The sequence below is a fragment of the Hemicordylus capensis genome, chromosome 6 (assembly GCF_027244095.1).
Source record: "Hemicordylus capensis ecotype Gifberg chromosome 6, rHemCap1.1.pri, whole genome shotgun sequence".
NCBI lineage: Eukaryota > Metazoa > Chordata > Lepidosauria > Squamata > Cordylidae > Hemicordylus > Hemicordylus capensis.
The window spans coordinates 31,308,874-31,328,773 of NC_069662.1; the positions used below are offsets into that span (position 1 = coordinate 31,308,874).

Consider the following 19,900-nt stretch of genomic DNA (forward strand, 5'->3'; position numbering starts at 1 on the left):
TGCTGTCAAGGAGGGAACTTGGAACCTAGATGGATGGCTCCATCCCCTAAGGCAGGGGTGGGGAACCTTGGCCCTCCAGCTGTTGTTGAACTACAACTCCCATCATCCCCAGTATTGTGGCTGGGGATGGTGGGAGTTGTAGTTCAAAAACAGCTGGAGGGCCAAGGTTCCCCACCCCTGCCTTAAGGGGAATATCTTACAATTCTCACATGTAGTCTCACATTCATATGCAACCAAGATGAACCCTGCTTAGCTAAGGGCACAAGTCATGCTTGCTACCACAAGACCAGCTCTCTTCAAACGTAAATGTATACATTGCAATATATACATTTAAGTATTTGCTTTTATGCAACTGTATGAAATGCTTTCTCTCTGGCAGCCACTTACCAGATCTCAGAAGACAAACAACTAGATAAGAAGAGGGAGAAGTGACTGTGTGGGAGGCAGGAGCTGGGTAGGATGGTTTTGTTTCCTCCTTGGTCAAATGATGGGTATGAAAGCTCAGTAGGATGATGCTGTTCTACTCGGCTCCTGTTTCTCACACAATTAATTTTCTGTCCTCCAACCTAATTGTTTTCTCCCACACAGCCAAAAATTGGGAGCACACACAGCTTCCAAACCTGGGTAGGACACTTGTCCTACTCAGTTTTCATTTGTGTAAATAGCCTCAATATAAAGCTGCTTTGGCCTCCCTGCCTCCCTCCCTCACTGACATGAAACTCCCAGACTAAACCACGAAAGACAGAAATATGCCATTTCGCAAGTAGGTTCCAGACTTCACCTGGACTAAAATAATTTTTTTAAAAAATGTTGTCGCTGGTGACATTTGCCAGAAGGCAGCTAAAAAAGACCTTACCCAGACTAAAAAAAACCAACCCAAAGCCCAGAGAAACTTATTAGTTTCCTGGAAAATGTGGGGAAACTCTCACATTGGGAAGCATAAGTAATGAGACCTGTGGTTCAGGGGGAGGTTGCTGGAGACTGTGGGGAGAAATATCTGCAAAAACAGTGAATGTCACCACTTCTTGCACTCAGGATCCTGCATGAAGCTTGGAAGGCCAATGGGATCTCACGGGGATCTATAATTAGAAATCTACAATAGAAATCTATAATTTAAAAAACCAAATTAAAAAAAAATATTTCATAGCCTTCCACCAGTGATGGTGGTGGTGAGGGTAGGGGAAAATACCTTTTAAAACTGGCAAATGTCACTAGCGGTAACATTTGGCAGTTTTAAAAGGTATTTTCCCCTACCCTCACTACCTCCATCATTGGTACCTCCATCACTGGTGGAAGGCTATGAAATAATATTTTACTTATTTGGTTGTTTTAATTATAGATTCCTGTCTGTCATTTTTCTAAATCCTGAAGGCAGCTAAAAATCAATGGTAAAATAATAAACAATAAAACAAGACCCCCAAAAGCAAGAGTTTAAACGTAATACTAATAGCTATAGCTTAAACAGTTTAGGTAAGCACAGTTTATAGCTTTTACATGAGAGACCAAGATCACATAAGAGCAGTTAATTGCCATTTAAAGAGGACAGGTATTGTCTGACACTTAAGAGACAAAAGGAAAGAGGTGTCAGGTAAGAGTTCCACAATTTGAGAACCACTCCCAAGAACGTCCTGTCTCTAGTAGCCATTGAGCAGATCTCAGAAGGCATCGACAACCAGAGAAGGGCCTCAGAGTTTATTTTGGGGGCAGTTTCATGTGGAAAAAGTCAGGTTTTCAGATACCCCAATCCCTGGCAATTTAGACCAAAACTTATACCTTGAATTAGTTCCAGAAATGAACTGGTAGTCAATGAAACTATTGTACTGTCTATTACGACCATAATAGACAGTACAGTAGACGGGCCACTATATTTACAGCCAGCAATAATTTCTGGCCACATTTCAAGAGCAATGCCCCATACAGTGCATTACACTAATCAAATGTGGATGTTGTCAGGGCATGGTTAACTGTAGCACAGCTATCAGTTTAGATTAATTTGAATTTTAATGGATAGAAAGTAAAACACAGACACTCTAACTAAGGATAAGGTTTAAAAATGCCTTTTCCCTGTTAGCCTTTTCTCTGTTTTCTTACTGGAGTTGAGGTCAGCTCTTAGAACAATAATATAACATTTGGGAAGAAAAATTGAAGTCAGAAGGCCAGTGTTGGAGGCCAAGATGGCAAAAACCTCCACAGCCACTATGTATTTCCCCTTGCTGCTCAGATATCCCGGAATAAAAGAGATCCAAACACTGCAAAAGACCAGCATACTAAAGGTGATGAACTTGGCCTCATTGAAGGTGTCAGGCAGTTTTCGGGCTAGGAAAGCAGCAGTGAAGCTGATGAGGGCCAGAAAGCCCATGTAGCCCAGTACACAGGAGAACATGGTGACAGATCCTTTGTTACATCCCACGATGATTTGCCCAATTTGTGAGTGCTTGTCAAAATCGGGAAAAGGAGGAGAGGTCAACAGCCATGCAATGCAAATGCCCACTTGAATGAGGGAGCAGCAAAGAACAATGGAGTTGGCTACATTTTTCTTGAGGAATTTCCTCATCTGATTGCCAGGTGTTGTGGCAACAAAGGCCAAGACCACCATGATTGTTTTGGTTAGCACACAAGAAATTGCAACAGAGAACAGGATGCCAAAAAGTAGTTGCTGGAAAAGGCAGGTTACCTTCCCAGGTTTGCCTATGAATAGCAGCGTAGAAAAGTAGCAACACAGGATGGAGATGAGAAGAACACAGGTGAGGTTCCTGTTGTTGGCTTTGACAATGGGAGTATTCCAGTTCTTTAGAAAGGTTAGTATCACCAAACCTGTGATGGCAGCAAAAGAAGTAGCAAGAGAAATCAAAATAATGCCCAAGGGTTCTTGGTAGGAAAGGAAGTTTAAAACCTTAATGCTACATTGATCATGGATTTTGTTTGCATATTGGTCCTCTGGGCATTTGACACAGTTAACTGCATCTGAAAGGGAGAATTATAGTTTCAGTAGTACATTGACTGTGGTCCATGAAAATGTATATATGCCATTATCTAAACAGAATGGTTTTAAACTACATATAATTAACTATAATCATGACAATAATGTAATAAAATGAATATACTTCTAATAAAGGGATACATTTGTTCGTCTTCAACATACTGCAAGATTTTGCCTCTTTTTTATACGAAACCACCCATAATATTAGATTGGCTTAGAAGAAAACAGGGAATAGTTTATATGACTGCACTTAAATGTGTCAGGGTAGTTAACCAAGGAACTTGAGTGCACAAATTCACTGAAAAGTGCATTTTACAAGCATGAATTATACAGGCTGGCATGATGGGCAGCATTCCATTGAGATAAGGGGTCTTAAATGGCCCCAAAGTAGCAATGAAGCTACTCTGGAAAGTCTTAATGGATGTCTTCGAAAGTCTTCCGGGCAGTAGTGCAACCCTCTTTCTACTGAAAACAAACCTCTTCTGCACCACCCATCCAGAACTCATCTGGAAACCACAAACAGTTCCTTTGCACTATAAAAGGAAGCCCTTGTATGGGAAGACCAAGCTTAACTAAAAAACATAGCTCCACCCTGAGAATGCTCCACCCTGAGAATCAATACATATTGCAATATATTCCCATTCATGTCTCTGGACCAGAACTTACCTGTCTGGTTAGAAATCATGTCTTCTGGGCATAGAACACAGTCATAGCAACAGGGAGGTCTCCCCTCTTGAACTATCCTGCTCTGTCCAAGATGGCAGCTCTCAACACATCTGGAATGAGGTGCTATCTAATCATAATACATTGGAAGGTGTTTAAAACCAACATTTTTTTGCACTCTAGTCAAGATTCTTTCCATTTGACAACATAACCAGTTCTGTCATTAAATTAGAGTTGAACTGAAATTTCTCCAAAGTGAAATTCAAAAGAGAATGTCAGGGTTGATTCAAGGAGAAACTGAAATTTGGAGAGGATTTTTGAGATTCCTCCCAAAGATAAACATTGGAGACTTTTTTCAGATGGTTTGGCCACAGCCCTAGGGACCTCCCTAGTTTCTGCTTTGATAGAGGTGAGGGGCTTCCCAGTTTCATCTCCCCCATTTACAGGTGCCGACATTTTCTGGGGAGGTGGGTTATTTTAGTGGTTTTCAGGGTATCCCTGCCATTGAAACTGGCTTGTGAGAATGGCAGAAGTGGTACTTCTCCTAATAGCTGGCATCTGCCAGCCCCTGTCAAAGTCCTCGCTGAACATGTTACTTCACAACTTAAGCTGATTCTGAGGTCTCATTGGGGAAAAGAATTTGGCTTTCACTGAGAGGAACATGACTCTCACAAAACATATGGTAGAGGCAAAGAAGAGTGAGCCAGTGGCATTTCCAGAGCACTTTTCTCCCCTCACACTGACACCAACAGAGGGTTCGCTCTCAAGACTAATAGCAGTCATGGAGGGCACCTGTCTGGATCAAGAGTGTGGCAGGAGCAAAATGCCAAATCCTTCTTTCCTACATGCCATGGTCCCATCCAGTCTGGAGAGTTCTGCTATTTAAGTGGGGTGTGGGAAAGCATACAAAGGAACAAAGCACTTGTTAAAAGTAATGTGCAGTACAATCCTTACATAAAAGATGTTAGAGATAGCACCTCAAATTCATTTGTACAACATTGCCCTTTTCAAAACTTTCCACCACCATTACTCAAAAATGGCCTGACCGCCTTAGATCTGATGGTGTTCATCTTTCTGAAACAGACAATGACATATGACTATCTGAACTGGACATATTGACTCACTGAAGCTGTGGAAAAGATGGAGTCAGATAGACCAGGCTTCCTGGCTTCCTGTGGAGGCAGTGGCACACATAGGTCCAAAAACAACCCAGACCTAGAAGGCTTCAGACCCCCCCTACCCAGCTGTGAGTCCATCCCCTGCCACAAGGCCCCCCTTAATTTTTTGACAAAAAAGTTACCTCCCCCCACTGCTGCTCCGGCCTCCTGTGGAGCCTACAAATGATCTAGGGGTCCTTGCCAGAGCCCTGCCACTGTGCTGTCACTATGCTGCCAGTGCCCCACTGCACCAATATTTCCCATCTTCACTGTTGGGGGTGGAGAGTGAACTGAGCAGAGCAGGGCACCACCTACAGTGGTGGCACATGGGATTCTCCCACCCACTCTGGCTGGCATGAGGGCTTCTCTCTGGCTGGCACACCTGCACAGTTTGATTATGGATAGTGTTGTGTGCCATGATGTTATGGCACACGATGCTCTCCATACTCAATCTGTGAAGGCACACTGGCCGGAGAGAAGCCAATGCGCTGGCTGGGGAGTGGGGAGAAGCCCGCACGGTGTTGCCACAAATGGTGGACTGTTCCACTTGGATCACTTCCTATCCCACTAGTGGTGAAATATTGATGTGGCAGGGCAGCGGCAGGCACGTGGGGCGGCATGACACAGCAATTACACAGGGGCAGGGCTCTGGTAAAGCCCCCCAGTTCAGCCTCAAACAGAACCTACAGGACTGGTTTTGGGAACACTCCTAGAACTACTCCCTCAAAAACATATGGTAAAGGCAAGGAAGGGTGATCAGGGACATTTCCAGAGCATACTTCTCCCCTCAAAATGAACAGCAGCCATGCGGGGCACCAGGCTGGATTAAGACAGTGGAAAGAGCAAAATGTTAAAGTCCCCTTTCCGCATGTCATGGTCCCATCCAGAGTGGAGATTTCTGCTGTTTCTGCAGGGCGGTGGGGTCAGGGGGCAGGATGCAAAGGATCAAAGCACACCATAAAGTAATGTGCAGTACAATCCTTACATCAAATATGTCAGGAGCTGGTCTTGTGGTAGCAAGCATGAACTGCCCCCTTTGCTAAGCAGGGCCTGCCCTGGTTGGCATTTGAATGAGAAGCTACATGTGTGAGCAATGTCAGATATTCTGCTTAGAGGATGAGGCCACTCTGGGAACAGCAGCTGCATGCCTGCATGTAGAATGTTCAAGGTTCCCTCCTTGGAATCTCCAGATAGGGCTGAGAGAGACTTCTGCCTGCAACGTTGTCGAAGCTGTTGTCTGTGTAGACAATACTGAGCTAGAAAGACCAATGGTCTGACTCAGTATAAGGCAGCTTCCTGTGTTTCCTACATAACACCTGAATTTTTTTTGTACAACATTGCCCTTTTCAGAACTTTCTACCACCATTACTCATAAATGACCTCCACAGTTCTGATGATGTTCTCGTTTCTGACACAGGCAATTACATGTGACTGACTGAATTGTCTTCTTGTCTCATTGACTTGTTGGAGCTGCCTGTGGTATGATGGTGGAAAAGGTTTAGTCAGGCTTCCTGGATTCCTGTGGATGGAGGTAGTGGTGGGGGGCATTGGGCAGAAAAAATAAGAAAGAAAAATCCCAGATTCTCCATCGCTCTTAGGGAAGGCCTCCTTAAAGATCCCTGAGTTTGCATACAGGAGCTGATCCATTCCTGGGAGTTGACTTGCTATCCTCACTGCAGGAGGGTGGCATGGGAGATTGATTGGCCTACATCAGCACTGCACAGCTTTGGTCCTCCTGAAGGCCTAGAGTTTTCCAACAGTCAACTGGTCTTAATGCTCCTTTAGACACAAGAATCAAAACTTCCCCAACAGTAATACAACAACGAACAGCTTGATTCTATTCAGGTGTAACTTTAAGATGTCCAGATGTCCCTACCTGCTTGAATCTGACATTCCACACAATGGCATCCTCACTGATGCTAAACTCATGGCTTGGTAGAATCTTCCCAACATGAACCTTAAGGAAGGATTGATTGGGGAATGTGACCCAGTTGATGACATCATACCCAGCTGATAATTCCCCTTTCTCAAACAAGACTTCATGCCCAGCACCATTATTAAAGTGGATGTTCTTTAGAAAAGCATGGAGCTGGATTTGAAGGAAACACAATTAGATTTCGGAAGTGAAAGACAGCAGTTGAATCCTAAAGATCATTTTTTCTCACAAAATGGGAACTTCCTACTAATTTCCTGCTCAGCACAAAAGTCTGTGTCTGTATCTTATTAAGCTTCTGACAGCTCAGAAACTCTCTAAACTGAAATAGGAAGTAGTATGGGAACTTGAACTTGCAGGAGGGAATAGTTGTAAATCAGGGGTGCAGAATGGCTTCCTCAAGTGGCAGTGCCTTTGCTCACAATGGGGCTCTGATGTAGCCTAGGAATGATTTGTAATCCATCATCTAATATGCTCAGTCTACCATTCAATCCTATGGAATCAGCTGGACCTGAATGACACAGGACTTAAAGAGCATTCTCTCACCTTTCTGCCAGGTTTACTGCCAAGAAAAAGAATGTGCTTGGAGAGCTGGTCTTGTGGTAGGAAGCATGAATTGTCCCCATTGCTAAGCAGGGTCACCACTGGTTTGCATTTGGATGGCAGACATCATGCGAGCATTGTAAGATATTCCACTTAGGGGATGTGGCCACTCTGGGAGGAGCATCTACATGCTTGCATGCAGAAGGTTCCAAGTTCCTTCCCTGGCATCTCCAAGACAGGACTGAGAGAGACTCAAGCCATGAACCTTGGAGAAGCTGCTGCCTTTCTGTGTGGGCAACACTGAGCTATGTGCCTCTGTTCCTAATGGCATCAGTGGCAGACATATTATACAATGGAAGGTACACACATTCTTGCATGCTCTTGTGCAAATACAAAATAATGTGCATATGCAGTTCTTTAATGCATGGCCATTACTTCCAATGGTCATCTTTTGCAGAACTCCACTTGTGCAATTTTGTTTGTTTGCAGAAGAGCATGAAATAATGTGTGCACACATTCCAATAAAATGTGCATGGAACATTGTGCAGTATATCAACCAGTAATTGTTGTTTGGTGTCCATCCAGATTTAGAGAGAATATTACACTTATTATAAAATGCCATTGGCTCAGTGCAGTCAGTCTTTTTTATCGTGGTTCTGAGTTGCATTAGAATGGGACACACCAGATTTCCTTTGCCATCCTATCAGATTGCACAACTCCATATGACAAGACTTAACTAGTGTCCATTCTTTTCCTTTTATTCTCTATAGTGAAATCTCTCTAGTGAGTTTCCTCATGACAAGTTGGCTGAACAGTTCTGGCCATTAAACAAGAGTTCACCCCCACAAAAAACTCAGTACAGTGATTGGTTACCTGCCATGACTGAACATTCAAATACTTCAGTTTGCTTTTGTTTGCTATAGTTCTTTGTCTGGATAAGTATATGGCATGGAAAGCATGTGCAACAGCATAGACAGCATTGTAGATACCATAGCTCTCCCCAGACATATTGGTCTCAAGCAAACCCTCAGGCAGGTTTCCCTGTTTCTTTTCTCCTTCACAGTGTTTACATGGCATGAATACAACTTGCCAGGATAAACAGAGGAACTGCATCAACATCTCATCAGGTTTTAAGGTCTGAAGGAAGTCCTGGAATCTTGGCACTGGATTTGTGTGCATTGAGAAAGACAAAGCTCCTTGGAAAAGGCTTGTGCCCTTGATTTCCCCATTCCTGGAGGTGCTGAAATACCACTGAGGTGGCATGACCCAAACTTTGCCTATGTGGACCTTTGTGAAAGATTCAACAATTTCTAAGGATAATGTTAAATAAACAAGTAACTGAGAGTCCACACTGAGAATAGTCACATTGTCTTCTGCTAAAAGAAGTATCCATGACAGGTATATAATTATTTCCTTAGACTTATAGTTATTTGCTTTATCCCTTCTTATGGATGAGATACAAATGCTATTTTGAGTAAGCAGAGGGGTCAGGTTACGCAGAAAGCTTTCTCCATCTTCATCATCAGAAACAATAATGCCAACCCAAGTCCACCCGAAATGTATGAGTAACCGGACAATCCCCATGTGATGGGTAATTTCTCTTGGTGCCGTCGAGTACAAAGACGAGAAATCAGTTTTACTCCTCATCCCAGTCTTAAATATTCCATAAGTGAACTAAGGGATAGAACATAACTTATTAGAGCTTGAAGATATAACTGTTTCCCACCCAAGTTACTCCAAATATGTGGCAACATCAGTTTCTCATCTTTCCATTTATTAATATTTATGTACTATTTGCTAAAACAAGTATATCCTACCATGCCATAGGAACCTAGGAAACTGCCATATACTGAGTCAGACCATTGGTCTATCTAGCTCAGTATTGTCTTCACAGACTGGCAGTGGCTTCTCCAAGGTTGCAGGCAGGAATCTCTGCCCTATCTTGGAGAAGCCAGGGAGGGAACTTGAAACCTTCTGCTCTTCCCAGAGCGGCTTCATCCCCTGAGGGGAATATCTTACAGTGCTCACACATCAAGTCTCCCATTCAGATGCAGCCAGGGCAGACCCTGCTTAGCTATGGGGACAAGTCATGCTTGCTACCACAAGACCAGCTCTCCTCTCCACAAGACCAGCTCTCTCATGAGCATGGCCGTTGGTCATGCTCATGAGAGCTAAGAATACATATCGATGATGATGATAATAATAATAATAATAATAATAATAATAATAATAATAATAATAGTTTTTATTCTTCTTCTTCATCACCATCACCATCATTTACTTTAACTATCTAAACATAGCCAACAACAGAAAAGCCAAAACCCATATAGGAATGTTTAGATGGGGGACAAATAGTCAATGTGGCTGGGGCGGGGATGGGGGAACACAGATTCATATCTATCTATCTATCTATCTATCTATCTATCTATCTATCAGATATAATGTAAAGTAAAAGATCAATCAAATTAAACAAGTTAAAGAACTAGGCTAAAACCATATTTATATTTACAAATTTTCAAATTATAATGGCAATGTTTCAAATTAAAGTTGTTAATAAAAAGCTATAAATTGAGAACTAAAAAACTAAAGAACCTTCCAGATAAAGGCAGTAGGTAGAACTTTAATAAGTCTCTTTCAAAACAAGTGTTTTTAATTGTTTTTTAAAAAGAAAACACTGAGAGAGGGAGCATGGCAGAGCTTATCAGGGAGTATATTCCAAAGTCAAGGGGGCAGAACCAAAAAGGCCCTGTCTCTAGTCCCTGCCAACCAGATATTTGTTAGTAGCAGGGCTATGAGTAAGGCCTGAGATTTTGAACAGAGGGTCCTGACAGGTTTATATTTATGGTTTGTGAACTGCCCAGAGATGGAAGTTTGGGGCAGTGTACAAATATGAGAAATGAATAAATAAATCTGGGTGAATGTGGTGCAACAGGTATCCTGGCCCCAAGTCTTCAAGAGCTTTAAAGGTCAAGAGCAGCACCTTTACTCTAGCCTAGAAGCAGACCAGTAACCAATGAAGCTGCTGCAAGATGGGTGTGACACTAATGAAGTGACTTGCACCCACACAGCATCAGCATTCTAGACCAGCAGAAGCTCCCAAACTGTCTTCAAGGACCACCCCACGAGGAGTGCATCGCAGTAGTCCAATTTGGATGTTACCAAAGCATGCTTGACTGAGGTCAGGTCCAACTGCTCCAAGTAGAGTTGCAGTTGGCATACTAAGTCAAAAGCACTTCTGCACATCACAACAGCCTGTGCCTCCAAGGACAGCATCCTTGGAGCTAGATGCTAAGTGCTTCCCTCCCTACTAACCCAGACAAAAAGAAAGCTGCCAATGTGAAGTGGCAGGTGCAGGGAATAGTCTCTTCCTGCACGCTTCCTTCCTCATGATAGACACCTGCCCATCGAGGGCACAGATCGTGCCCCTGTGCAGCATGAGAGTCTGGGGAAGATATAATGTACTTTTCAAAGGAAAGTCCCTATTCCACATATCATATAACAGGGATAAATAATAGAATTCCTTTGGGAATAGGAATGGAATCCACTTGCTTAGAATGGTCACATCTCAACAACAGAATCTCTCCTGTAGCACTAGTTATATAATGCTGGCACATTAAGCATAACAGCAAGAATATCCCATGGCACCCATTAGCCTCACACCCATTCTCATACCTGTGGAATCTTGTAGACACTGAAAATGGTGGCCATCTGGATGGAATGTTCTGCACCGAGTCCTCCAATGACAGACAAGACATCTTTCCCATTACACTTGTAATTGATTGCATTATTTTGCTGCCTGAAAAGTAGATCCAGGACACTCTCATATGTGGTTCTTGAACCAAAAAGGTTGTCATAGATGTGGAACCCCAGGGTGATATTGGGCAAGAGGCTGGGATTGTTATTGATCTCTTGAATGGCAAACATCAAGGAAAGGACATGCTGGTAATATTTAAGCTTTATACTGCAATGAGATTGACACAGAGTCTTAGAAATGTCTGACTGTAATGTAATGTAACCTTTAAAGCTTTACATGGCTTGGTGCCAGGGTAGCTTTCGGTCTGCATTCATCCTTATGAACCTTCCAATAGGGATGTGCATGAACCTGTTCAGAGGCCTTTTTACGGGCCTCCAAACAGGTTGGAATACCCAGTGGTTCAGCTGGTTTGAAGGCGGGGGGTAACTTTAAGGGTGGGGGAGGGTGCACTTAGCCCCACCACCACCGTGTTTCCCCCACTGGTGCTCTCTGTAAAACCGGTCCAGTGGGGCAGCAGTGTACCTCCCTGCCACCCCATCCTCTCCTATGACCGAAAGTGACAGGAAGTAAGCCGTGCGACATGTGCACATGCACGGGTTACTTCCGTTCACTTCTGGTCTGAGAAGAAGAGGGAGCAGCAGGGAGGTACGTTGCCACCCTGCCGGACCATTTTTACAGAGAGCGCCAGTGGGGGAAACGCAGTGGGAGGTGTAAGTACACCTTCTCTTGCTCTTAAGGTTATCCCCACTACCTTTGATCTGGCACCCGCTGGTTCCATGCGCATCCCTACCTGTCAGGGCCCTCTGCTCATCATCTCAGGCCCTGCTCAGGCCCCACCACTAACAGAGATCTGGTTGGCATGGTCTAGAGACAGGGCCTTTTCAGTTGTGGCCCTTCGGCTTTGGAATGCCCTCCCTGAAGTTCTTCGCCATGCTCCCTCCCTCAGTGTTTTTTAAAAACAACAACTAAAAACATCATTTTAAAGAGGCTTTTTAATGTTTCATCTTTGGTTCTAGCTGGTAGGTTCTTCAGTTCTTTCATTGTTATACTTCCCAATTTTCAGCTTTTTAAATAACTTTTAATTTGAAATTGGTAAATAATTTACAAATAACCAACATAATTTGGTTAATCTTATTAGTTTTATTTTACATTGTATCTATTTTATTGTTGTGAGCAGCTGCAAGCAGTAGTGTACGGGAGCGGCATGGTATAAATATTTTAGATAGATAGATAGATAGATAGATAGATAGATAGATAAAATATTTTTTTAAATAAGCAATGTAATCTTTATAGCTGCAACCTGCTGTACTAATGGAATACCTTGTGTTTTTAGTAAATCACTTATAGGTAGAAATGCAACTGATCCAACTGTTACTTCACATTCATTACATGGAAAGCGGCACCTCCTGAAATTCCATCTTTCATGCGGCTGTTGACAATTCTGATCTCATCTGTTGAATAGCAATACTACTAGAGTGACCACCATATCCCGTTAGAGGCATGGGAAGAGCATTTTAAAAACTTGTATGGGAGCTAGACCAGGACTGCAGAGTCTTTAAACTTTAGTAAATTGATCCTGCCTGACTGGCCAGCTGTCTCCATTCAGGAGGTCCCTGGACATATAACCCAAATGAAATCTGGCAAGGCTTCAGGATGTGATAACAAACCCGCTGAGTTAATAATAAAAACTAATGCTGAACGGTGGGTCCTTGTTCTGGCATCTCTTTTCACACAGACAGCCAGAACTGCTGAAATACCTGAAGATTGGGGTCTTGCTATAATTGTCCCTATTTTTAAAAAGGCGAGGAAGGATGTCCCGGGAAATTATAGATATATGTCTATTGAGTATTATCAGTAACTTTATGCCAAACATCTACAACTGAAGATTCAAGACTGGGTGGAGCCGGAATCAACCTTGACTGAGCAACATAGGAACGTAGGAAGCTGCCACATACTGAGTAAAACCATTGGTCTATCTCATTCAGTATTGTCTTCACAAACTGGCAGAGGCTTCTCCAAGGTTGCAGGCAGGAATCTCTTTCAGCTCTATCTTGAAGAAGCCAGAGAGGGAACTTGAAGCCTTCTGCTCTTCCCAGAGCGGCTCCATCCCCTGAGGGGAATATCTTACTGTGTTCACACTTCTAGACTCCCATTCATAAGCAACCAGGGCAGACCCTGCTTAGCCAAGGGGAGTCATGCTTGCCACCACAAGACCAGCTCTCTTTGACTGAGGAGCAGGCTAGCTTCTAGGTTTTTATAATAGATCAAAGCCTAGTACTCCAACATCTTGAAGAAAAATATGGCAGCATCCTGGTTCCTCATTATATGCTGCCTTTATTGATTTTAAATTTGCTTTTGACTCCATCCCAAGAGATCTCTTATGGTCAAAACATCCTCAATTGACAAACATTTGTTATTTTTTTATTTATAAATTATACAATACATCTCTTCATGTAGATATAATTCCAATGGTGATTTATCTAATTTAATTCTTACAGGCACTGGTGTTAAGCAAGGATATGTTTTAGCCCCCTTGTTATTCAGCTTCTATATTAATTCACTTGTCAAATATCTGAATAAGGCAGACATGCACCCTCCCTTTGTTAGCAAGTAGACAGGTCTCTATATTTCTTTATACTTATGATGCTGTGATTCTATCTTTGTCTCCCATTGACCTTAGAAGAGCACTAAAAGCACTTTCCCTGTTCTGTTTAGAAAACCGTCTGCTAATCAACTAGCAAAAAACTAAAGTAATGTGTGCAGCAGGGAAATGACTTGAATAGCAAGCCAGAGGTTATTGGTTCGAATCGCTGCTGGTATGTTTCCCAGTCTGGGAAACATCTATATTGGGTAGCAGCAATCTAGGAAGATGCTGAAAGGCATCATCTCATACTGCATGGGAGATGGCAATTGTAAACCCCTCATGTATCCTACCAAAGCAAAACCACAGGGCTCTGTGGTCTCCAGGAGTCCACATCGACTCAACAGCACACTTTACCTTTACCTTTTAAGAGGCCTAAATCTCACAGATGGAAAATTAACAGCAACATGATCAAATAGGTTAAGTGTTTCAAGTACTTAGGAGTGGTGTTTCACACTTCTGGGGGGAGGAAAGTGCACTTAGCGTATATAACTCAAACAGCGCAGTGAAGGGCTACTGCGATTTCAAGGATTTATCACGCCAAAGTGGGACAATTTGTCTCAGCAGCTATTAAGCTGTTTCATGCCAAATCAATGGCCCAGTTGCTCTTTGGACTTTTGGAGCCCAACTTGGCGAGTATTCAAACTTTACCCCCGTGCAGGTCGTTCATACTGCATTTCTAAGAGCAGTTCATCAAATGCTAGAATATGTATCCAACTCAGCCTTAAGGCTGGAGGCAGGGGTGAATAAGGTGGAGACCAGAGCGTAGGAGACAGTCCTTAAGTACTGGCTAAAGCTAATATTTCATCCAAGTGGATTGGCTCCCCTAGTTTTGGAGGGTCAGACCCACTCTAAGTAGTTATCAAAGTTAATGGGGAAACGTCATACGTCCGGACTCTCTTCCAAATCTTTAATTGCTGTGGGGTTCAATCAAACTGATAGAACCCTGGAACAACGTATTCTAGATATTGAATCACAAGAAGAGAGCTGTAAACTCCCTAACTGTATCAAGAACTAGTGGGTTATCTCAATTTTGACTATTTTTATAATCTGACATGTCCAACCCATTGGAGAGCCTTCGCCCATAGCCCATTATAATGTTTTTCCATCACCTTGGTTGGAGGGTAGATATAGAAAAATATGCAACCCCCTGCGTAAGTGTTCTTGTGTATCAGATGAAATTGAAAATGTGGCTCATATTCTATTCTACTGTAAATTTTATTGCATTCCATGAAGCAAATTGATCATTGCAGGAAAGACCAAGATATTTTTATGTCACCTATCTTCTTGCAGATAAGACCATATCTGCTATCTTGGAGGGGCGGTATATAAATCAAATAAATAAATAAGTATATATGTTACTTCCTGTGCTGCCAAATTTTGTGCCTTTAGCATACAAGATTCATCAAGTAATGGCGAAGGCTCCCCCTATCAGTGAGGAAAGGATCTGCTCCCAGTTTGGGTGAACTTCCTTTATCTAAATGTAACCATGACAACTGACAGACAGACTGTACCAACTACATTGCATGTAAATATTGTATTATAATTCTGAAATCTGGTCAACAACCGCAATAAAGATATTCATTCAATACTATTAGAAACAACGAACACACTAACTTACAGCAAACTCTCATGACTCCTGTATGGCACTTCTGTAAAATGAAGCAAATGGACAACAGGATATATTAGAGAGAGGATCCCACCAATTACGACTTCTCCTGGCCTATATGCAGTGTCTTCGATGTGTCTGTCAGTGCTACATTGCCTTTTTATATCCTCACACACAAGAGGATAGAGCACCAGCAGCAACAGCAGCAACATGAATAGCCATTTGCATATAATCACACATCTGCCCATGGCAAAACTGCACACTTTCCTTCCTCACCACCTTCCCAATTACTGTATAATGATCTCCACATCAAGCACAGTAGGTGACATATGTAGCATTCCATATCTGTTCAGACACACACACACACACACACACACACCGCTCTAAGTGGTGCACTGCAACCAGCACACAAATAAACGAAGAATTTAACCACCTGCCACTCTGGGTTGTTTTTGTGGTGAGGAGAAAAAAATAATAATAATGCTTTTAATAATTACTAGATAGATAAATGCATTCCTAACTCAGTGGAAAACTACCTCCCTTAGGTCACAGATTATGTTTGTCAAATTAGCCGGTGGGGGAAACACTTTTGTTCAATCTCACCAAGCTGTTTTTCAATGAAGGACTATGGGAGAAGTTTGGAAATATGGAAGTAAAAGTTATGGAAGGAGTATTGCAAATATTAGGCAATAAAAACATTGGACATGATGACCCACTGTCAGTGTCCTGTTGGGATGTGCAAACAGGTTCGGAACCAAACCTATTCAACATCGAACCAGTTCGGTTTGATGGTTCAATGTCACACCAGCCCCTCTGGACCAATTTAGCATCCAGCCGAACCCTCCGACCTGTTCGTGGGGGAGGGGTATCAGTTTTTTTATTTTAAAAAATAATTTACTTACCCCTTCCGGGGGGCTTCTCTGATGGCATGGGGGGGGGTCTCTGGAGGTCCCCCTTGCGGTCAGCCTCCATTACTGCCAAAATCATCGGGTTTGGGCATTCTTTGGTTTGTCCCGGGCCTGCCCTCTGTCACTGCAGCCATTTTGGAGGCCAAAACGCATGCTCATTGAGCCTCTGAGTGGCTTGGGAACCCCCCTCCACTGCAGCATTGGAGAAGCCCCCTGGAGGGGTAAGTTGATTTAATTTTTTTAAAATTGTGAACCCCCCCCCCCCAACGAACCGGAGAGTTTGAGGGGGTACAAAGCCAGTTCAGACTTGAACCAAACAGGGCCAGACTGTTTTGTTCACACCCCTAGTGTCTTCTGGAATATGGGGATAATTGGAGAAAAGATTGCTAGACAAGCAATATTACTGTATTCTCACAGTAAATCTAGCTTAATCGTCAAGTAATCTGCACTATATTCAACGGGCAGATTGAGTCCTGCAGAGCTTGAAGCCAAAAGTGGTGAGACCAGTGGGAGGAATTGTAGACAGCTAGATCAGATATATGATATATTACTAGCATGTCTACAAATAGAAAATATTGTATTGCCATGTCATTTATGTTGCCAACTGATCTTTGGATATCAGTGATACTTGGTACAGTAATGACACGAACTTTGAATTTGTTCATGAACAAAGCAAAATGCATTAAAGACTTTCAGAAAAAATGAAAGGATAGAAGAAAATATTGAGGAAGAATGGCAGCAAGTAGTCTTCCCAGAACTAAATCAAATAAAGGAGGAAGGATAATTTAAAAACATGTTCATCTCAAATCCCAACATAGGCCTTCCCCTCCCCTTCTTTTAGTGAAGGAAACTGGTCAGGATATTCTAAGGCAACCAGGCAATGTCCCTATCATGTTTTTCTGAACTAGCATGCTATGAAATGCAACAAACAAGATGCAGAGGGACACAGTGCACAAAAACCTAATTCAGACACTAAGGTCATTCACACAACCAGCTCTCCCCCAGGGTAGGGCTGGTCAAGTGGAGTGCTGGGATCAGTCCCCCACTCTTTGTGGTCTCTGACCAGGTCGCCTGGGTTTCCTAACCAGGCTAAAAGTGAGGTCAGAGGGTGTGTTTGTGTGCCCCCCAGCCTCACAGACTGGTAACGTGGGTGAGCAGGTTGCCTGGAGTTGCGAGCAGCCAAGTCAACCATAGAGCTGGGACGAAGGAGCATCCTGGCTGCTGGAATTCCTCCAAGGAGTGCAGTGCATGGGGGGATTCCTGGAGGTTGGGCCTCAGTCTCGATGCTTCAGATTGCCACACCACTTGCTGCAGCGTCAGTTATGTGGGCAAGCAGCACAGCAAAGCATGGAAGCAGGCTTATTATGTGAGGGAAGGAAGGTAGTATCCTGCCTTAGCCAGCTCTCCCAAGCCCCAGGTTTTTTGGTCATGTGAACAACCTTACATTCATACAGTGTATCTTTTAAATAACATCTGAATAAGGCTAAAAAGGCAGGATGAGTTCCAATCTGACCATCTTTCTACCCTCCTCCACTCCGGCTGAGGGCCTAGAAAGCCCTTACTTTGCCAGTAGTGTGATGGGAGTCAGGGAGATAAATGTTTCCTGGAGTAATGAAGTGCAAAGCTGCTACATGTCTTGAATTGCTTCCTAGACATTTACAAGTGCATATATCAGTGGCAAGAAGAATTGCACCTTTCAGAGATGCATCAGTCCAAATTCATCAGGGGTATCTGCAGGAACTGCTTGTGTGGAGCGCCCTAGCCTTCCAATCATGGAAACTATCTCCTGCACACTTAGAGCATTTGCATCTGCAGCAAATTCCATAAGCATAGGCATTGGGGTGAGGCTTTTTGAATGCATCAGTGCCAGGGTTGAGTTTACCAGCTTGCTCTCAATATGCTGTACATAAGTGCAGCATCCTCCATTTGTAGCCTACGTTTCTCAAGGAAAGTAGTCTTATGAGATCACCTTGCTGAGTGTGTGTGGTGTGTGTGTCCCTAACAACTTTGCAGTGTCGCGACCGATTTGCACCCAATATGGTATAGTTGTAGTACCACATAAGGAAACCTCAATGGCATATTTTGTCTTTACATCATCCAACCCCATTCAAGATGGCAGATGAATGATTGTTTGAGCTGGCAGAGAACTAACTTGTGAACTGCCTAACTGATTTGCACCAACATGTTAAAATTGTAGATGACATTAAGCCTTGATATCCCATGAATGAATTCCAGAAAACATTTCAAGATGGTGACTGGGTGTGTGTTACCCCCTAACAACTTTGCAACGCCTGGACCCATTTGGATACAATTTAGTGCAGTTGTAGTGATCCATGGGTACATTTTAATGATGTTTTATACTTTCATTATCTCATTGCTATCCTCCACCATGTGCGGTGCACCCTGTTCTTCCAGACAAGACTCTGGCAACCACTGTTTTGCTGTACACTGCATATTACATTTGGTGTTTAACAACAAAGGTGGATGTATTTGAAGATGGTAATTATCAATTAAAAGTATAGTGCGAGGAGAGTGCATGGATTTGTTCTTACCAGAACTTCTTCATATCGGAAGAGAAAGCTTGGGTCAGATCAATTTTCTATCTAGCTTGTTTATTTAAAATATTTATACCCCGCCCCTGCAGCACAATACTCATACTCATAGTAGCCAGGCTAGTTCATTAGTTGTGTGAATTCAGGTTCATTAGACCTGTGAAAACTGGTATGCTTACTGTGAGCGCATAACCATCTAGGTATAAAGCCATGTGTCTCACTTTTGCTTGGAATCCATGAGTGATCCTTCCATGTTTGTTATTCTGTTTGACAAAACAGACATCGGTTTTGTCTGCCCTGTTTAGAAGCACCCCCTCTCTCACTCTTTGGGTGGGGTGGATTAGTATCCCCATGCTTTGGGTGGAGTGGATTAGTGGGGTGGGTTAGTGTCTAAGTGGTGCTACTCAGAAAGAAAGTGTGTGAGTTACTACTTCTACCTGCTCATATGGACTAACTCTGTGAGTGGGTCAGCATGGAATATCATTACCGTTAGACTCCAATCCCAATACCTAGGGCGAGAGCACAGATGTGCAAATCGTCAGAAGTGGTAAGCCATTAAAAGACTTAATATGGTGGCAAACTGCTTTCCAATAGGAGAGTTTCCCCACATTTTCTGGGACATTAATGAATTTTTCAGGGTGTTGGATTTTTGTGGTAGTAAGACCGAGGTCTGGAATGTGGAACATGGCATGTTGCTATCTTTTGTGGTTTGGTCTGGAAAGTTCATGTCCATCAGTGAGGATTTAAAGTTATCCAGCATTTATCTTCTTTTTTCTCTGTAACTCTTGTCTTTTTCTCTCTGTGAGGTCTCATTCCCTGTGCTTTGCAATGGGAGAGTTTTCCCAGATTTCACGGGAAAGTAATTAACTTTTACAGAGCATTGAATTTTTTGGTAGTCTGGGTAAGACTACCTCTGCCAGTTTTCATTTTATTAATGTGATAATGTTTTTCTTATTATTTATCTATCTTTTAAAAATCAAATTTTCAACAACTTGACTTACCAATACAACAGAGAATCCATATTTTCACTTTAGATAATGGTACCTTTCAAAATGTCCTAATAAGGCAAGTATTGTATTTTCATACACATTACTTTCCTCATTTTAATTATTTTTACAGACATTAACTGCTGATCTCATACATTTAAATTTATTTTTATT

At 42.7% G+C, this 19,900-nt stretch overlaps 1 protein-coding gene across 1 annotated transcript; it reads right to left on the bottom strand.

The window, feature by feature from the left end:
- Positions 1-2,047: 2,047 nt before the first annotated feature.
- On the bottom strand, positions 2,048-18,754 carry LOC128331179 (vomeronasal type-2 receptor 26-like). Its single transcript, XM_053264529.1, has 6 exons — positions 18,741-18,754; positions 10,949-11,237; positions 8,150-8,950; positions 6,677-6,889; positions 3,647-3,773; positions 2,048-2,964 (listed from the first exon to the last, which is right to left on the bottom strand). The coding sequence occupies exons 1-6, from the start codon at positions 18,752-18,754 to the stop codon at positions 2,048-2,050; spliced, it is 2,361 nt and encodes a 786-aa protein (XP_053120504.1).
- Between the last annotated feature and the right edge of the window lie 1,146 nt (positions 18,755-19,900).

Coding starts and splice junctions, on each gene's coding strand:
- LOC128331179 (XM_053264529.1), bottom strand. Junction 6,890..8,149: donor TGAATGTTCAGTCATGGCAG/GTAACCAATCAC, acceptor CTTCAAATCCAG/CTCCATGCTTTTCTAAAGAA. Junction 2,965..3,646: donor CATGATTTCTAACCAGACAG/GTAAGTTCTGGT, acceptor TCTCCCTTTCAG/ATGCAGTTAACTGTGTCAAA.